Source organism: Triturus cristatus, chromosome 10 (genome assembly GCF_964204655.1).
Source record: "Triturus cristatus chromosome 10, aTriCri1.1, whole genome shotgun sequence".
NCBI lineage: Eukaryota > Metazoa > Chordata > Amphibia > Caudata > Salamandridae > Triturus > Triturus cristatus.
Genome location: NC_140593.1, coordinates 264,982,297 through 265,002,045, shown reverse-complemented (window position 1 = coordinate 265,002,045; position 19,749 = coordinate 264,982,297). Strand labels below are relative to the sequence as shown.

At 41.9% G+C, this 19,749-nt stretch overlaps 1 protein-coding gene across 2 annotated transcripts in view; it reads right to left on the bottom strand.

Moving 5' to 3' along the window:
* The window catches only part of LOC146789297 (calcitonin gene-related peptide type 1 receptor-like), a 2,166,593-nt gene that overhangs the window by 304,692 nt on the left and 1,842,152 nt on the right, over window positions 1–19,749 (bottom strand). For both annotated transcript variants that reach the window (XM_085630942.1, XM_085630944.1), the window contains exon 14: window positions 6,329–6,370. In XM_085630942.1, coding sequence (XP_085487068.1) covers window positions 6,329–6,370 — 42 coding nt within the window. The remainder of the gene's footprint in view (window positions 1–6,328; window positions 6,371–19,749) is intronic.

Below are 19,749 nucleotides of genomic sequence, written 5' to 3'. Positions count from 1 at the left end.
CCTCATGGGAACAGTCCAGCCCGAACTGCCAAGCCATGTCTTCCCTGGACCGGAATCAAGCATCCTAGGACCGGTTTCTGGCTATCAGCCGTCATCAGCCAGGATAGCTTGACTCCAGTGGCGTAGTGAGCACGGGTCCCACGTCTGGGAATACCCATCCCACTTAGGGCGAAAAGCGTTACAACAAACAAATGATGGACGGAATGCTGACAATGCAGACATTCTCCCCCAGTCAAGAGATCTGGGTTAAATCCATCGTTCTTTTGCCCATACGCCACCCCAGTTCAGACATGGCCATATGCAAATCAGTCTTGACCCTGTGTCTCATGGGAACAGTCCAGCCCGAACAAACTGATGAATGACAGTTGGACAGATGATGGGTGAGCAAAGTTGACCTAAAGCCCTTGGTGTGCGTACATATGTATGCTGGTTTTTATTACAATTTTTTTAAATACAAAAAGATTGGCTAATGCTTTCTGAAGTCGAGACCCAAAAAGAACATTCTAAGAAATTCCTCACTCTTTAACTAGTATTATTCTTGTCTTGTCTGGGAAAAACAAATGAGGCAAGCTTCGTTTGGAATTTAGTATAGGTTGTAGACACATTTTTAAAATAAATATTCCAAAACCCTGTCGCGGCAAAGTAAATGCATAGAATAAGACGTGGGGATTTATTTTATAGACCTTGCGATCTGAAGCTAAACTCAATTGGCACCACTGAGCTTTTTCCTCTAGCAAATGCTAGGTACGGCAGCATGCATCAGATACATGCCTTTCTAATGGTAGGATTCATGATCTGCCCTATGTATTGAGGCTCCAGCAATGTGACACCATCTTTAGTTTGACTTTGTAATGACAATCTTAAAAAAGAGTCCTTCGTATGGTGAAACCATGGATATAAGCGTTAAATTCATGAAGGATTGAAGGAATGGTCATCACAAGCTTTTGCCAACTTATCATTAGTCAGGAACACATCTAAGTCTAGCACAATTCTTCCTTGCACATGAGTTCGAGAGTCAATTCCAAAAGGAAAATTGAAGAAATTGTTCACCCGTCAGTTCGACACAATCAAGTTTGCAAAAATAATTTAGAAAGAACTCGCCCATTAGCTTTTCCTATAGATACTCTTCCACTTGAAGCATGAGAACTGATCAGAGAGTGTACTTCTCAATTTACAAAGCTTCCATAATACCTACACTAACTCAGCTCTAAATGTTTACTACACATTCCACCCTATGAAATAGTACAACAATACAAAACATATTTTAGAATTATTTTTGCCCAAACATACTCATAAGACAGGTACATACGAATCCTCTCTAATCGGCAAATCCCAGTTCCAATACACTGACATTTATCTATCAGTTTCTCCACCTGGGACTACGAGGTTAGAGGTGATTTTCACTCTAATGCATGGATAGCAATATTCTCTCACCAGAGTTTTGCTCTAGGCAAGCATCTTATCTGTGGGAGTGCCACACATCTCACAGGTAGGTGTCCATCTGAAAGAACATCATTTCTGATGTACAGAAGGGAGCCCAGCCTGAGGTACGAGACAATAAACATGATGCTAAACTGGTGTTCTGAAACGCAGAAATGTGGTAACCTTACAAAAACAAGTTGTGTAACAAATAACCTAAACATATTTGTGCCTCACGACCATTGGACGTCAATGAATAGGATGCGCTCAATAGTGTAGGCAAAGGAGCATCTCCTAGTGGGAGAAACTCCTGCCCAGTGGATATGATGAGAGTTTGAAATGATGAAGTAGACGGAGTTGAAGGTGGGTACTCAATATGTCTGAGGTTATTATTTAGATTCTAGAGTTAGGACCAATAATGACGCAATAAAGAAAGGAATTATACCTACTGAAATCTACTAACCATAGAGTCCTCCACAGGTTTGAAGTGTTCTTGCGTTCTCTTAGCATATGCACAATTAAAAAAGAATGCTCCTAATACACGTCACATCACAGAAGGTACTGGCATAGGCATAACTTTAGTTTGGAAAACTGATGTGTTGGGTGCGTAAGGCATAAGTGCATACGGGAGAAACCATATGGTTTGGGACATCTTCTGTGCGTTCCTTTTTCAGACTGATCATGCACCAGGCCTTGTTTCCTCTGGCATTCCTTAAAAGTTGCAGGGCACGTGGGGGGCAAAGCACAGAGACAAGAGTTTATTATGCATGTCATGCATAGCCGTTCCAGCTATCAACATTCCAATAGTGGTCTACCTTTCCTCTTATTTTTTAGGAGTGCAAATGGAAGGCAAGAACATCAGAGCACGAACGTTAAAGGGGAAATGAACTTCCAGCATCCACATTGAGGGGGGCCAAGGCATTCTATAATGGACAGGCTGTCACCCCTGAACTACCCCCATGGATTCTGGGAGACAGCCCTCAAAGTGTTCACTCAGTATTAGTAACCAGTATGAGTGGGATGTTCCACAACATTCAAGTCGCATACGTCAAACGAGGCAGTGTGATTGCTTGAGATGGTAGAAAACATGGTACCCGTAGTGTGCTCATCGCATATTTGAAACAAGTTCTTTAACAGTACAAGACCAACAAGCATAATGTAAGTAATCCATTTTATGTTTCAGCCACCTGCTATTTCTGCATTTCATTTATAAGACAATCTAATTTCAATACATGCAAAAAAAAGTACGTGTAGTATAAGTGTATTCAGAAGTTCCTGAAAAGATTTTGTTTGGCCATGGTGCACACATGCACGTTGTCATTCACTTCAAAGAGATTCTTTTCATTCGCTCACTTTCTGAAAGTTCTGGAACATGATTTCCAAATAATTGAGGTGGTTAGATTGTCAGTAGTAGACGGTACACAGCGATGTGTTTGCAAGCATGGCCGACCAAAAGGTTACCACTGTCAATGCCACTTACCTCCAATTGTTGTGACACTCTATAGCGAGGCTGTTTGGAAATGTTTGGAGACTTAACACACTATCATAGAGTACTCTACGACATTTGGGAAAGTGGCCCAGAAATTGAGATAATTGGATAATTTCATACCACAATCCCACGTTTTTCATCATTTTACATAGAAAGAATGTGTTGATTTCGTCATACCAGTGTTGGTTTAACAAAAACGATTACCGGGGATGACATTGTTAAAATAATTAACCACTGACCAAACAACTCAGTCTGGCTTTTTTTAAGTATACGGATGGTTGAAGGGATGTGTGAATGAATCGGCAAGTGAGAGAGTGAATGGATGGTTGAAATGTCTACAGAATACATGGAAAGACGAACCACTGGGTGAATGAATTGATGAATAGGTGGGGGAATGTGTAAAAGATGGAAAAGCAAATGGCTTGTTGGAGGAATTGTTGAACGGATGTGAGAGACAGAGGATGGATAGAAGAGTAGATAGAATTCTGACTGTGTGAGTACATGGATGAATGAGAGGATGAATTCCCTATTTCTGCTGGAGTACACAGCGTGTCTTCACAGGAAGCACCATATCCTTAGCCCGAACTTAGGTCTATTCAAACAAATTGGAAATTGGTAGCATAGCGCTCACCTCAAAGAAAGGTGTATACGGCCTAGATAGATTGCCGTACACACCTTGTAAATATACCCCTTTGCCCCGCACCCCTCTGCGGCAAACGGGCGTGCAATGGGTGTTGCTGTGGGCATCCCACCGCAACAGCCACTGCTTTTTGTACGCTTCCCCAGATTTACAAGGCTGAGGCAGCAGCAAAAAGGGAGGCAGGGGAATACCAGGCGTTAGAATGGTGATATGAGGAGTAATTATTCATTTCTCCTTGTTTTTTGCTCTTCCCATGTGTGCTCCTCTCTGCAGCACAGAGAGAAGGTTCAGATCACCATTATTGAATGTTTATGTGGAGGTAGGTGTCCCTTCCTTCGCATGAACAATCGTCCCTGCAGCACAGGCACCCTTGCAACATATAGGCAGGGTGCCTGCACTGGCGGTAGGGAGCTTTTTATTGCCAGCGCTAGGGGAAACACAGGGGTGCGCCTTATTCCTGTAAATACGATGCATCCCTGCCTTTTGAAGATGTTGGAGGGTGGCACTACCAGCCTGGCCTAGCTCCGCGCTCTGATTTTTTATTGTTAATATGCCCCTTCTTGCCTTGAAGCACATTCACAGTCTCATAGCAGTGTGGACATACACACGTTCACTGATATTGACCATCAATGTTTGCCTGGATTTACCCCGTCAATCAGTGTTACTTGTGCATGCTTAGAGCCTCGTTACACTCATTAATCCTAAACTATCGCTCATTATTCTTTGTTGCAATATCAAGTTTGCACCATCACTCAGTAATCCTTAATGCATGTCCAGAATTAAACCATGACTCAGTAAACCATATCCAGGTTTTATTTTGCCTCATTGCTTAGAAATCTACGAGTACTCAGATTGACACCATAACTAGCTACTTTTTGGCATACCTGTCTATTTGCACACATTCTGCGAGTCTGGGGGCTCGCTAATAATTGCACCATCACACATAAAACTGGAGTGCCTGTCTAGATTTGCACCATCATTTAGAAATCTTGTCTGCACCCCTTACTTGCACCAACTCTCTGTGAGATCTGACTGCGGGCTCATTCTTGAACCATTCCCCGCCATCAATACTCAGAATAACACGCTCTGCAGATCCCACTGCTTGCACACCTCATCATTTGTCCCACGACTTGCACACCTCATGATTTGTCCCACGACTTGCACACCTCATCATTTGTCCCACGACTTGACGCAATGTCGAGGAGGAACACATTTCGTTTCAAGTGAAACGTGGCTGGTAGAAGAGAGTTCGTTTTGGGCAACTTATTTCCTGTGCTCTCATAGTAGACACTTGGTGTATTGAATTGTGTAATATATTTGGTTCAGTTCAAAGAGATGCAGTGCAATGTTTCTTTATGCTTCCATAATAACAGGATTTCCTCTTAAAAACCTAGACAGTCGTGGACGCACGTTATGGAAGTGGTTGATCAGATCACGCTCTGCACTTGCTGCAGTCACGTCACGTCATGCCCCTACCATTGTTCACGGGCTAATTGCACTCGAGTCTGCCAAAACATTTCTGGTCTAACAAAACATATATATTTTTTAAAAATAAAACCTACATTAGAAATGAAAACAACAAGATGGAGAATGAAACAATCGCAAAAAATACAGTTCAAGATGGAGGCAATTAAAATTCTCCTGCCATGTTGCTACACAACAAACCCCTTAGGAAAACTACTATTGCAGGCAAATCATTTCCTCTGAGCTGCTACTGGCAATAAATGATTGCTCTGCCTGGGTCCCGCATCTGCATGTGACCCACTCTGTATTAACGCGCTGAAATGAGTTAACCAATGACTGCTGATTGAGAGTTTGAACCTTTCTGCTCGCATTTTTAGAGAGGCAGCAAACAATGGCGGACAATGAAAAAGACAGCATCCAAATACTCCTAATACAGCCAGGAAGTCAATTTCACAAAACTACAAAAGCAAGGCGATGAAAGACGCTGACAGTGAGCAGTTGAAGGCGCAGACTGGAAATGGCTCATGATTGTGGGCTGATCAATTTGTGAGTAAACCTTGGGCAATTGCTGAAGGCAGATCTCTTGCCCCTCCCTCTGAAGTGATGACAGCAGCCACGTGACCAGCGTAAGCCGCCTCCAGCCACACCTAGACCTAGCCTCAGTGCTTAAAGCTGGCATTAATCTGATCGGAATATCTGTCTCAGTGCGCCTTTTGCTATTATAAATCTATCACTAAAATTCATCGGTACAATTTCCAACTCGACGGAGTTAATCCATTTTGAAGGTTGAAAAGGATAACCATACAAAATATCAGATTACTTCCACGTCGATTGTCACTTTTCCATCTGTTATTTACATTAGTATGCATAAAGGAAATGTGCTCTAAAATATTTTGCACAGTTCTTGTACTGCTCAAAAGTTATAAATATGAAACAAAAGCTCTTAATCTCTCCAAGGGATTCCTATTTGGCAGAGAAAAAGAACATTGGTAAAGCAAAACTTCCACACAAGCAAAAGAGAAATGTGTTAACATTTCAACACTTCAAGGACCCCTAAAAGAAGACCAATATTTGGGAAGCTGCTCAGTCCATTGCATGAACTCAGACAACCTCACTAGGTGGAGACTTTAATACAGTTTAGGATTAAAATAGCACACCTATGACTTGCAGATGGAAGAGTGCACTTTTTAGTTTTAAATAATCTACTTACACCTAAGTTCTATCCGGGAACTAATTTGTTCAACATGAGCTTTGTCGACCTGAAATTAAGCTTTTAAACAAAATGTGTTTGCGCAATGCCTCCGGTAACTTCTTACCTCTCCGTTGAAAAAGCAGAATATAGTTGCAACCAGCAGTCCCTGAAAAATAACAATCAAAGGTTACTAAAGGCTTATATGATGTGGAAGTTATTCTTTCATACAATATCCCATTATTCAGCATTGGGTCATTACATTTTGCAGTGAGCAGCATACAGATTATTGCATCAGTTTCAACCTTAGAAACGAGTGAGATGCCATGGTAGACGTTCCAAAGAAGGAATGGATGATGAAAGCTACTGAGCACAATACAAGATGGAGGCAATTAAAATTCTCTTGCCATGTTGCTACACAACAAGGCCCTTCTTAGAAAAATGACTATTGCAGGCATATCATTTTATCTCAGCTGGTACCGGCAATAATCGATTGATATGTCAGGGTCCGCCATCTGCATGTGAACCACTTTGTATTCCGCTAAAAGGTTATTAATGCATCCAGTAATCATTTGGCCTAATGACTGACTAATGTATTCAGTCAGCCAGTCTGCCACTCATTAATTTACAGAAACAATGCACCGGTGCGCATGGCGCCTCAGGCAGTGGCGCTGAGACTCATTGCTCGGTGGTTGCCCAGGATCGCTCAGAAACCTTCACTTTGAGGTTCGGTATATTATTTTCCAGAATGTTCTTAGGAAAGGTAAAAGGTGAGGTGGGTGGGAATGGGTGAACACGATTTCTGAATATAGACACGCACCTATGGATCAAGACTTTACATACGTGTCCTATCACTCATTTATAGACGTACTACTCATGGAAGCAATATCAAATGGAAGCATGAGCCTCAACATTACATACACACCCACACCATGAAAGTATTATACGCATATGCCCGAAAAAGTTGAGTCATGCCTACTTTCAATGTGCACAGTTTTACGTTAATATTTCTTCCAAAACCGTGGATAGCTCCGAAATGCATGCACATTGATTTATTACTAGCTGGAACTCCCAAGAGGTAGCCAACAGCCGTCTTCATGTAGTGAGGGCCCAAAGAGGCATGCCATAGAGTGGACTTCATAGCCAAGACTACCTACTGGAGAGCAGTCAGTTGGTGTAGAGACGAAAGCAGTTCTTTCTGCCCAGTCCAGCTTCTGTAGTAAGGGGGCTTTGAGATCTATTGTGACATCATTCAGAGGATGACTTCCCCAGGGTCACCATCAGGACGTGTATGGATGTGCAATGATTTTGCCAAGCAGGAAAAATCTGGCATAGATGTCCATTTCTGGCCTGTCTTTCGTAGACACAGTTGCCAGGTTCCTGCTATTCATGCCCTGGCACAGTTTATCCAGCAAACTGGCAATATATCCTAGCTAGTTCTGCTTCACTAAGAAAATTGAGGTGCCATGTTCACAAGAGTTTGCTTTAAAACTGCTTCCTACTTTGAAACTGATGGATGTTGTTGATTTTATTTGTCTTGCCACAGATTACAAAGTCAATGAAAGTCTACATTTTTACCCTAAACCCTGACTGAAGAAGCCCTCAGAATGATGGTTGTTAATCGTAGTAGGCACAAGAATTATGGGAAACCCGCAAGAGAAAAACTATGACCTTTGCCCATTCCTAGTCATGACTATAAAGTCAGAGTGAACTTTACAGCCATGGCTGGGAATGGGCAAAGTCCATCGTTCAGGGTGTCTTGGTGTGAGTTAGGGAACAGAAGAGTTAGCACTGACCTGGGTCATTAGAATATTCAGTATAATATTAAGCCCAGTGCTTTAAATGGGAAAAAAATAGTGCAGGTACTCATTAAAATGGGGTGAGTGGGCGGGGCTGGGGGCGGGACTAAGAGCAAGACATACTGTAAACTTATTGACTTACTTGCAGCAGGTATCAAAACATACGAGAAATGCGTTACTGTAAACAAAATAGGTTAACTCCTCGCAAAAGCCAATAATATTATAATATTATAATATAATATACTATAATATAATACTATAATATTTGAAGTTTCCATACTGTTATTTGGTGTTGCGCGCACGCACGCACCCCTCCCCCATATACCTCCCAAGAGTGTCTCGAATCTCCTCCCCCCCCCCCTTTCTCTCCTCACACAAAACCGCCCACAGACAAACATACGCAGACACTCAAGCAAAAGAATCAGGAAAGATGAAAGCCATTTTAACCTCGTTAGCTTCTTTGGATTCTTAATTGCGCTGCCTCAATCCTGTGTTTTCAACACAGCAGGATGGTGAATACTGGACGTTATGCAAATGAGCCCACGCTCAATAGTTCAGCGGGGGCTCAGCTCAGCTCTGCTCACCAGTCACTGCTACAGAAGTGCCTTGGCTGTCAGACAGGTCAACAGCACAGCCAAGGCGCCTACCGTTTATGAGTACCGGTACTCTCCTTGGCAGCAGAGAAGTGCCGGTACTCAGAGAGGTAAAAATAAGAAGTGCCGGTTCTCAGTACCTGTGAGTACCGGCCCATTTAAAGCACTGAGTAAGCCATTGTGGAATCGGCAACAGGACCCTGAGGACACCACTCCTCCTGCCAGGATGGAGCAGGAAGTCTGTCGGGGAAGGAGGAGTTAGGGAGGGGTCTTCCGCCGAAGAATGGGAAACGAGTGGAGAGTTTGTAGTTGCTGCTCGAACAGCATTTTAAGGAATTTAAAAAAAAACTTGAGGCAATTCACTCTTTGGTGTCCACTTCTTCGTTCTGGGACATCTACCCAATTAATTGAGATGGACCAAATAATGCATTTTTGAAAAACCGTGTGAACAGCATCTGCGATTATTTTTAACCTCGTCCCATCTTTTATAAATTAATGTTTTGCAAGAACAGGTGTTGTCAATGGATATTTCTAGGAAGATGTCAGTGGAAAGAGTTTTGTAAACTGTATAAATGCAACAGGTGTTTGCCTATTAATGAGTAACAGCAAACGCCCCATCTGTTCTGGAAAAAGCTTTTTATGTTACATATGTAAAGTTTGGGTGTGCATAAACTAGACTTTCAGCCATCCCCCAGAAAATGTGAACCCTATTCCCAGGTTACCTTTTCCAGCAGCGGCAACTATATTGCTATATTTTATTGTGCAAGGAAAACCTGCAAAGAACAGATTGATTGCTTTGATGAGGAAACGCAATAAAACATTTTTATCAGGCAGTGAATTGATTAGCCCGTCTACACTTTCTCTCAATACGTGTCACTCTCTTTCCGTGATGGATTGGCGAGGCTAAAAGTGCAGCGTGATAAATCAGTTTTTTTTAGGAATGAGTTGTGAGCTGTCAGATCTTGTAGAACTAAAATGTTTTTTGTGATAAGACTGAATAAGCTACACTTTAAGATATAAAGCGCATTATTTGTCCATTTAACTGATAAACGTAAATGTTGTTATATTTCAAAGTTTGTACAGACGGAACACAATATATTTTTTCAAAATTCTTTCACAAGACTCATATTTTATACGTTTCTCCTGATTTATTTTTATTAAATATATAAGCTTCGCCTTTTAAGAGCCAGTCTAGTGTGAGGCGCTGTGGCACTGCATCTGTTTCGAAAGGTCCATGCGTTTTGTCAAAGTACGCAGCCCCGCCGCAACAATTGTAAATACGCCATTTACGGCGTAAGTGGGCTGGGATAGCCACAAGGAACCACCTGCAGGCGCATAAGTACAGCAATGAATTTCTCTCGTTAAAACATGACTTCCGCTGTCAAACGCAATGAAGTGCCCGCAGCGCATTACTTGCTTTGCTAGTTCGTTTTGTCTGCAATTACTTTTGCCCTTCAGCAGGCGCCCAGCCCCTCTGTGCACCTCGGAGCACATCATTTGTGCAGCGTTGCGTTGTGCCTAAAGCACGTACGGTAACGCCGCTCTCTTATGACCTTGCGATGCTTCAGCTTTTGAATTCAGTTGTGAGGTGTATTTAATAAGGCGCTAAAACCATCGCTTAATAAGGCGCTAAAACCATCGCTCAACCTAAAATCACAACTTTTACAGAATTGGCACTAAGAAAGGATTATAATCCTAAATGAAGCTTTCTAAATTTGTTCCATCTGAATACACATGCCTCCTTACCATGTATATGGTTGACGGAAGGATGGCTCTGTGAGTTAAACGTTAACCAATGAAGCCAGTCATAGGTTTGAATTTTGGGACAGCTGACTGCCTGCTGTCGTCCTCTCACAGGTGCAGGCCCTGCACATAACTCTTTGACACATTAGGGGAGCTGGCGGGGTAGAGTAGGCTCGCACCCAGCCTTACTACAGCCTCTTCTGCCTACCTGGCTCACTAGAGAGAGAGGATACATGTGCAAGCTTTAGCTCCGTGAGGAGAATCTTTGACACAAGAATATAAAGTTCTGTATACCATGATTTCAACTATGCGGGAGAATACAAGACAGCGAAGGCTTTATTACAGATAGGTCAGGAAATATAAGTTCGGTGCTAAATGGCCAAAAATTAGAATCAGTTAAGAGCTTCATTTACTTGGGGGTTTCCCTTGATTCTAAATTTTCATGGAAAACCCAAGTAGAGAAGAGTAAACTGATGTTTACGCAGAAAACCATACCAATCATAAAAATGCATGGTGCGAGCTCTTGCAAAGCAGTTTCGCCGGCATTGGAGATATTTAAGTGTAAGGCTCAGTCTGCTGCACTGTATGGGGCTGAAATTTGGGGACCAATGTCCAAGAATGCCTTCACAATTAATGAAAATAAATTTTTGAGAAGTCTTGTGAGGATGCCGAATGGTACCCCTTTAGTACCACTAATGCTGGACTTAAATATCAAACGAAAAGACCATTATACTATTTTGCGGCCCTTGACTTTTTGGGTGAGGCTTTGGTCTATACCAGAACTCATAGATTATAGGGATGGCTTAAAAGAAATAATGAGCCTGGATGTGCTAAACTCTAATACCTGGCTCAAACATGTTCGTCTTTGGTTTACGAAAATTGGCTTGTCCAAATTTTGGGACGAACCGGAAAGCCTACCTCAAAACGCAAAAAAAACTGGTTAAGACTGCTTTTTGGGGCTATATGGAAAACACCACGATTAATGAGCATAGAGGAGGAACTTTGACAAACAATTTCTTGATCTTCAAGAATAGCCCAAGATTTGAGAGCTTCCTTGATGAGATCGAACCGCCCCTAGCTAAAAGTCTATTTATGAAATGGAGATATGGTAATCTTACGCATAATTCAACTCTGGCTAGATGGTCCAGGGAGGGCAAAATAGGGCAAAATGATACAATGTTAAGTGACCTCTGTACTATGTGTCATGATAGTTCCAAGGAGGATGATCGCCACATCATTTTCTTCTGTCCGGCCTATTTGATAGCGAGGAGAAAATGGATTAAGCCTTTATGCAATCTTCTTGGTGTAAGAGCTTGTAAGGAGGCTCTGAGAATTATTAAATCAGATACCAGAAGAATGATTGCTTTTAGTATTAGTAGATTTCTTCTCTCAATATATTTTGTTCACAAAAAGAGTGGTCTTAAATTGTAAGTTTGGATCATTAGGGAGTCTACATGTAGTTAAATTTAATCCATCCCCCTGCTCATTTTTAGTTGTCTAGTTCAGTTTTAAATTTTGATATGATGTGTTTAATATTTTTATAAACGTTTTAGTTGTTTTATGATCCCCTTCTTTCTCCTCCAGCGCTGCATTGCTCACTTGTATCTGTTCTCTCACAAACTAAAAATGTATCGTGTTAGCTAATTCTTTTATGTATAGTTGAATTGTGAATCTTTTCTGGCTCAAACTGTGCCGAAATAAAGATAAAATAAAAATAAAATAAAAATAAGTTAGGTGCAAACTGGTGTTGTGATGGGCAACTTTTTCCCCCTGCTAAATATCATCAGGTAGAAATTTGTATATGTGGGCAGAGTAATTCACATTCTGAGTTCTTAAATGAAAAATTAGAAGAAATATGCAGTGTTTAAAGGTTATATGAGGTGTGAAACGTTGAAGGTACAGGCAATACCACAATCGATAAATACCAAACTCAGCACTATGGCTATTTACTTGCTGCAATATTATGACCCCGCATACCAGAGCCTGTGGTACCACATACTCAGATTGAGTGAGAGAGATGTAGATGGGAAGTGAGATGCTAAGTGACACTACAGTCTCATCCCTTTATGGCTCTATTTTATTCTTTTTACGTAGTTTGACCCAACAAGCTTTGAATTCACCTATTTATACTTGAAATAATTATTTTATGAAGTTGTAAACATTGTGCTGTATGCACTTGTACAATAGATAAGATTTTTTTATCAGTCTTGGTACACTTTATAAACACAAATGTGTGATAAAATAGAGGAGGCAAAGGTCAAAGTGAGAGTGCCAGCTATTATTGTCGATATGTTATTGCAGATGGAATGATACCAACGATTAGATTTTAGACTTGTTGCTTGATAATCCGATATGATTGATATCTACATGCTGCAATTTACGACCTTTCAACCAGTGAAATGCAATACTTAAGTAAGGCCACCAAGAGATATGCACTGGAGTGGATACCCTTCAGTGCCCTTACATACTTGTGTAAGGGCACCGTGGGGTAGGCACTGCACTGGCGTGCCCGACATATCACTTGGTGCCCTTACCTAAGTATGTAATGGCACAGAGTGGTATGCACTGGAGTGGATACCCCTTGGTGCCCTTACATATTTATGTAAGAGCACCAAGGGGTATGCGCTGCACATTGCCCCTTCTTGGAATTACGCTTAACCCCATCCCTGCGGGGGTAATTCCCCTGCGGTGCGGGGGGGGGGGTGGTCAGCGCTGTGCTCGTGGCGAGCTCAGCTCGTCATGACTCACAGTGGAGCTGTGCTCATGACAAGCTGAGCTCGTCACGACCCCGCCCACTGATTAATTCTCCCGCACAGGTGGGGAATCAATTGCGCGTGCGCGGGCCGCGACCGTTATGACGTGCTCAGCTCGTCATGAGCACATTTCCACTGTGACTCATGACGAGCTGAGCTCGTCATGAGCTCTGAAGCAGTTAATATTAATGTAATTCCGCAGAATTCTGCCCACCCCTAGAAATAAGGAGCAATCATATATATAATAAATCATTAAAGACTTTCAATTCAATCACTAAAGAGAATTAAAAGGGTTTTATTTTCAATAATTTTAGTCAAAAATAGAACAAAATGTTCATTAGAATCAAAGTTAATAAAGTAATAATTCAGCAAGGATGTTCCATAAAGGAAATTCCCTAATCTAAATTATTTGGAATACTGAGAGAAAAAGCTGTCAGTTCAGATAGCTAATAAAGAGTTCTGATGGGAGAATCAACGTACAAGCATAAAGCCTTCGCATATCAGATTGGAGAATATTCACAGTCCTAAATCAGCAGATATAAAAAAATAGGCTAAATAACTGCTCATGTAGAGAATGCCAAAGAAACTCAAAGATGAGTCTCAGGCCAGAATGTCAGGGAAGAAATCCATACGCTACTCTAAGAACATGCACTAATATAAACACAGAAATTCTATGTTGCAATACTATTTTCTTGTTTTCCTTATTCATCTTCCTATTGGAAATAAGTAAACTCCTGGGAATTAGCAAACTCCCCATTTTCTCATAGTAGCTCAACAGGCTATCAGACATTAAACCTTGAAAAGATATATCTTTGACAGTTTGCTGTCCAGACATTTCTTCACAAGAATCATCCTTCCAGTCACTTCCTCTCCTCCCAGTGAGAATTCACTATCTGTTGTCTAATACAGTGGTTCCCAAACTTTTGACTTCTGGGGACCCCCACTTAATCATTACTGGAACCCGGGGACCCCAACTGAAACATTATTAGAATTCAGGGACCCCCCATGAGTCAGTACTGGAAGTCAGGGACCCCGGCCTAAGCAATGTGGATGATTTGAACCATAAAACAAAACACAAAAATACAAAAAACATTCATCAAACAAATACACGAATAACACATTTTATTTAATTAGAAAACATATAAATAAAGATGAAATCAAAATGTCATTTTAATAGAATGGTTGGAGCTTTTCTGAATTAAATTGAGGCCGCTTATCATCCATACTATATTCAGTTTGATGCACTTGCACTGCTCCCGCAAATCAATCTGAGGATATTAATTACATTTTTAGCCTCCAGTTTCAAATTCCTTCACATTTACAATATGTTTTAAAATGTTCAATTGTACATTTAGCCTCTTTATATATCTACATTTTATTGATCTGTTAATATTATACGATTTTCAAAGTAGTCGCGGACCCCCTGAGGAGGCTTTGGGAACCCCCAGGGGTCCCCAGACCCCAGTTTGGTAACCACTGGTCTAATACAAAACAAGTGTCTATTCACTAGCTGACAGAAGCTTTCTGTAAAAAAACAACATTTATAATAAAAGGAAAAAGACTCTGCACGACAACTCTTTAATGTGAAAAACAGGTCTTTCAGTGTTAATGCATTATTTTTCAGCTAACATGTGAGACTAACCTAAATCAGAACTTTATGTATTGGTAGGCTTATAACATTTAGGTATGAATACCTACAACAAATTTTGCATTTAAAATATTTTTACATAAATATGAACTTTTCACTTTATTAATAAGATCATTTTGTCACCAAATAAAATTTGCATCAACAATTTCCCCCTCTGATGGTTGAAAAACCATCACAATTTCTTTGAAAATGAATCTTTACAGTGCACTCTCATTCTCTATTGAGTAATCCTTTTTATTTTTCAGGGTTTCAATTTCTTAAATTCTCTATTCTGCCTCTCTTCCATTTCTTATTCTCCTCATAATTGTCCTTTTCTTTCTTTGTTATGTAGCATCTAAATTCTTTATACAAACCGTATAAGTACATCAAGCAAATCAATTATAGGTCTCAATATGACCCTAAAACGTCCTCCACCCACTGTTGCAAACCAATTGCCAATAGCAGAAGCTCCTTTGCCTAAGCTCCTTAATACACTAATGTGTTCTAAAGGTTCTAATTCAGGTTTTAGGTCAGTAATATTCTTCTCACATTCTTCTATCTTTCTACTCTGATCGGGAACGTACGAGTAGCAATGTTGATCTTTCAGTATTTTGCAGAATATGCCTTTCTTGACTAATAATATGCCTAAAGCTAATCAATCTTGCCAGACCATTGATCAAATAGCCACTTAAACTGTTAGCAAGGCACCAGATGTGCTAATGGCTGGTAGCAGTTTTGCTTTTAAAACGGTCAGTATCGGCTCGGCTGAAGGGCTTAGCAAATGTTGGTTCAGTTGTCTTAGCAGGTGGATGATGTTGTTAGCCTTAGAGTTCAGATGTTTTCGATGGGTGGTTACATTGGCCAGACGCCAAGGTAATTGTTAGATGTTACTTTTCCAATTCGCAGATTACCCAGGGATCATTTGGCTTGCCTTTTCAGTTGATGTCTCCCAAACACATTTGCCTTGGTCTTCCCTTGGTTGACAGTCAAGTAGTTGGCCTTGTTAAAGTGATCCAGTGCATCCAGGGCTCTTTTGAGGCCCACTCTAGTGTGGTTCATTATTACTGTGTTGTCTGCATATTGCAGAACCGGGAGCATTGCACTTCCCCGCCTTGGGGCTACTAAGCTGGCACCTTGCAAAGCGGCCTCCAGGTTTGCGGTATACAGATTGAACAGGAGGGGTGCCAGCATACAGCCCTGTTTGAGCCCATTGTTTGTACAGATTTTGGATGTCATTGTGTTAGCGCTTGTTTTGACCTGCACCCAGTGTCTTCAATAGGCAATAATATTGCATTTAGTAATTTGGGTGAGATACCCCAACGGTCTAATTTTCACCATAACCTTCAGCGATCTACTTTATCGAAGGCTGTGCTATAATCAATGAAGCAGCAGAACAATGGAAGACTCTTCTTCATTGCATGTATTGATAGGTGAGCAAGCTCTATGATGTTATCCAGAGTCAAAAACTGTGATCTGAATCCTGATTGACAGAAGGGAATGATCCCTTTTTCTTGTAACCAAGAGTCCAGATCCTTCAGGAGGAGTTGGGCATATGCCTTTGCTTCGAGATCAAGCAGGGCGATAAGCCTGTAGTTTAATGGCTTCGACCAGTTGCTTTTTTATAAATAAGTTCTAGTATAGAACCCCTCCAGGAGTCGGGTGTCCTTGCTGTTGAGAAGATGTTATTAAAAACGGGGTTAGGATTGCTGCTCAGAAATCCGGCGCTGTTTTAAATACTGGCGCTGGTAACCCATTTGGTCCTGGTGCTCCATCGTTCTTCATTTTCCTGAAGGTTCTAATGACCACGTTGGCAGTTATTGTTGTACCTGGCGACCGTCCAAAACCCTCTTCCCAGCTGATAGATTCTGTAGAACCTTTATCAAGGGGGGCGCTCAAGTTATGTTGTTTTACATTAGTTGACCCGCTCTGCCCCACTCCCTGGTTCATCACTTCTGTGGGGTCTGTGTCAGAGGGAACATTTGAATATAGCTGTGTTACATGATTTGGTCACTCTTGCCCTGCCACTCCATTTTCTCTTGGAGCACCTTGATTGCTCAACTGATTGAAGTGTCCACAGCCCAGAGGGTATATTCCCTTTCAGCAGTGAGAACACTTTGAGCCATTCCTCATCTTTATATTCCCTTTTATGTTCCAAAACGTTCTTTCTATAATCTGACCTCAAAGCTGTAACGGAAAGGACCTGCTTAAGTATGCCCCCTCTTTTCTTCACTTCCATGGCCTTACGTAAGGTACGTTTGCATTTGAGTGTGGACTTCGAAGGGCGTTTACTTCCTTCTTTAATCAGCAGCAGCTTGATACACGATCATTGGCGTTGAGCGTTTCCCAGCTTTTATTGTAGGTCCCCTACAATATTCTCCCAATCCTTTGTTGATGATGCATGGGTTTCTTCCCCTCTAATTTCTCCTAATGGCTGAAAGATGGTTGTTGTTGGCACTTCAAGCTAGAACCCAGCTCTCAGGGCCTGTAATTACTTTCAGCCCTGTTCTCGACTTTGAATTCTGTTAGTCTAGCTGTGATTTAAGACTAGGATATATATGTCAAGACATTCCGAAAAGTTGGTTTTGGGAGCCAGGATGTGGAGCATGTTTCTTTTAGTGTATGAGTTGAGCATAGCTTGTAATTGTTAAGGAGATTGAAAAGGGGTTTTGCCCGGCCCCAGCACCGGGTAGTGGTTTCATTTTATCTAAGTCTCTCAGATTAAAATCCCCCACTGCAATTGCCTGATGGGATTTATATTTGATTAAGAGATCATCTAGAGAGTGTGTCAGAGCATTCATGGAATCTTTCATGAAGGTCTGTGCTGGGTTGATGTAGCAATTGATTAGCAGGAGGTGGAGTGGATGGGAATTTGGATTAACGCCTCTTTGATTGGATTTCTGTAGCCATGAGTCTGCAGGCATGCTTTAGGAAAATGGAAAGACCGCCCGATGGGCAGTCAAAGATGTTCCTTTTTATCACTGCTACATGGTGCTCATAATAAACTGCCATGGGGGTACTGGACAGGGCCCATGTCTCCTGGAAGCATAGTATATCGCCCTTATCTAAAAACTCCTCCATATTTTCTCCTTTTGTAATTTTACTGATCCCTGCTATGTTCCATGAACTTATGGTCAGTTGTTGGCAGGGCGAGTTTACATCCCTTTCCTCCATCTAGCCAGGTCTACTGTTGTGTTTATGAGGAATAGTGCTGCTGTGTTCTTTGCGCTCCTATTTGGCCTCGAGCAAGGTGGTTTGAGTATACTGCCCGATGATTATTGTGACATGTGATCCTGATGCCAGTGTGGGCCATAAGGACAATCCAACTGCTGCTATGGAATCCATAGCTGTTGGTACCGTGCAGGACAGACCGTGCACCCTTGTCCCCACTGTTCTCTGAGAGGACATGCAGATATTTTAATTGTGGTGGGGACTGGACATCTGTACCCCACTCGGTGAGTTGTTGTGCTTTGTTGGAGACTCTTTTGCCTCAGTCTCACCTAGGTTAAATCACAATAAGTATCCCCCTGAAGTTTCATGAATCTGACCCATTCCAGGTCTGCTGATTGAATTTGCTCCTGTTCAAGATTTCGTGCTGTCATGTGATGTGATATCTTGAAGTAAGTACCACCTCATACATGTTTGTAATTTACTCTGCAGCTGATGCTGCTCCTGTTCCTAGAACCTGGACTTCCGGACTTGGATCTTAGGCTGGCTTGATGATTCAGAGCATTTTCTTGTTGGTTGCTAGATTTCCATCTCTGTGTGCTTGGCGCTCTTGACATCTTCTTGGTGCTTATCTGGGATTGAAGTGGAGCATCTGTACCCAGCAGCGTAGTGGCTGTTATTACCTGGGTTCCTATGTCCACCTTTGCAGGACGTGTTCCGCTGCTGTTTCGGGATCCAGAGGAAAGCTTGAAATGGCAGGGCTGAAGGGGTTTTTGCATTCTTATGGCTTGTTAGGGATGCCTGCTCTTGGTTGCGTCCAGGAATCAAGCCTGATAGAACATCCGTCTTGGCCACCTGTCTTACTGTGAATATTGGATAAGGCTGTCTGTGTTTCAAGTCCATTTGTAAGTGGGGTGGATCTGTATTCAGTAGCTGTAGTTGTCCCCTTTTTGTTTTATACTTTTTGAGTTATTTCCTCAGTTTTTCCTTTGCTCTACTTGATAGGGGAACATCTGGCCTGACTGTTTATCTTGGGGCACCTTTTCTTGGCTAATTCTTATAGGCACTTTGCGTTTGCTGTTGTTTTCCATCCTTGTGCCGGACGTGGTCTCAAGCCCTTTTGCTGGGTACTCAAACCTTTGCGCATGATCGTATTCAGCTCCGTCAGTTGACTTCGGTCCTGGTTAGACTGTCTCCTTCTTGCTTGAAGCCAAATGATGGGTACTTGGGACTGCCCAAACATCGGTGGTACTTGATGACAGCGTGTCTATTCGCCCTCTGATTATCTCTACTATAGCCCCTAAGACCTCCGGGAGAGAAGCCCAATTGTCGAAAAGTGTTGAATAGGAGCATGAGCGGAGTTTGGCGTTCAGGTTCCTGGCAATCTTATTTTTCAAGTCCTTCACTCTGCTACTTAAATAGACTAGGCGGAGTGCTATCAGGTGCAGGAGGTCTATTTGGACCTCAATCTTTGCCAATTACCAGAGTAGTACTCTGCTTACAGAATCGTGTGATTTGTTTGTGGGAATTAATTGTGAGTCTTCTTTGCAGTTATCACTCGATAAATTGCCATCTTGCTTGGTGACCCGTGGAAGCTCTAATAACCCCAACAGCTTTGGGGTCCGCTCCAAGGTTCTTTCAATCTTTTGCCCCAAGTTTTGTAAATAAAAGGATGCAGTAAGGTCACATGCCATTTGGGAGTCAGAGGTCAGTTCACCTATCGGTGAAAAGGGACTTGAGATCGGTGGTGGTGTCTCGATTTTCTGGCTGTCTTGGCTGTGGCTTTTGGTCCAATGCATTTGTGCCACTGTCTCTAGGGTGTGTTCCAGTTTTTGCTGTACTGCCTCATTTTTCCCATTAATTCATGG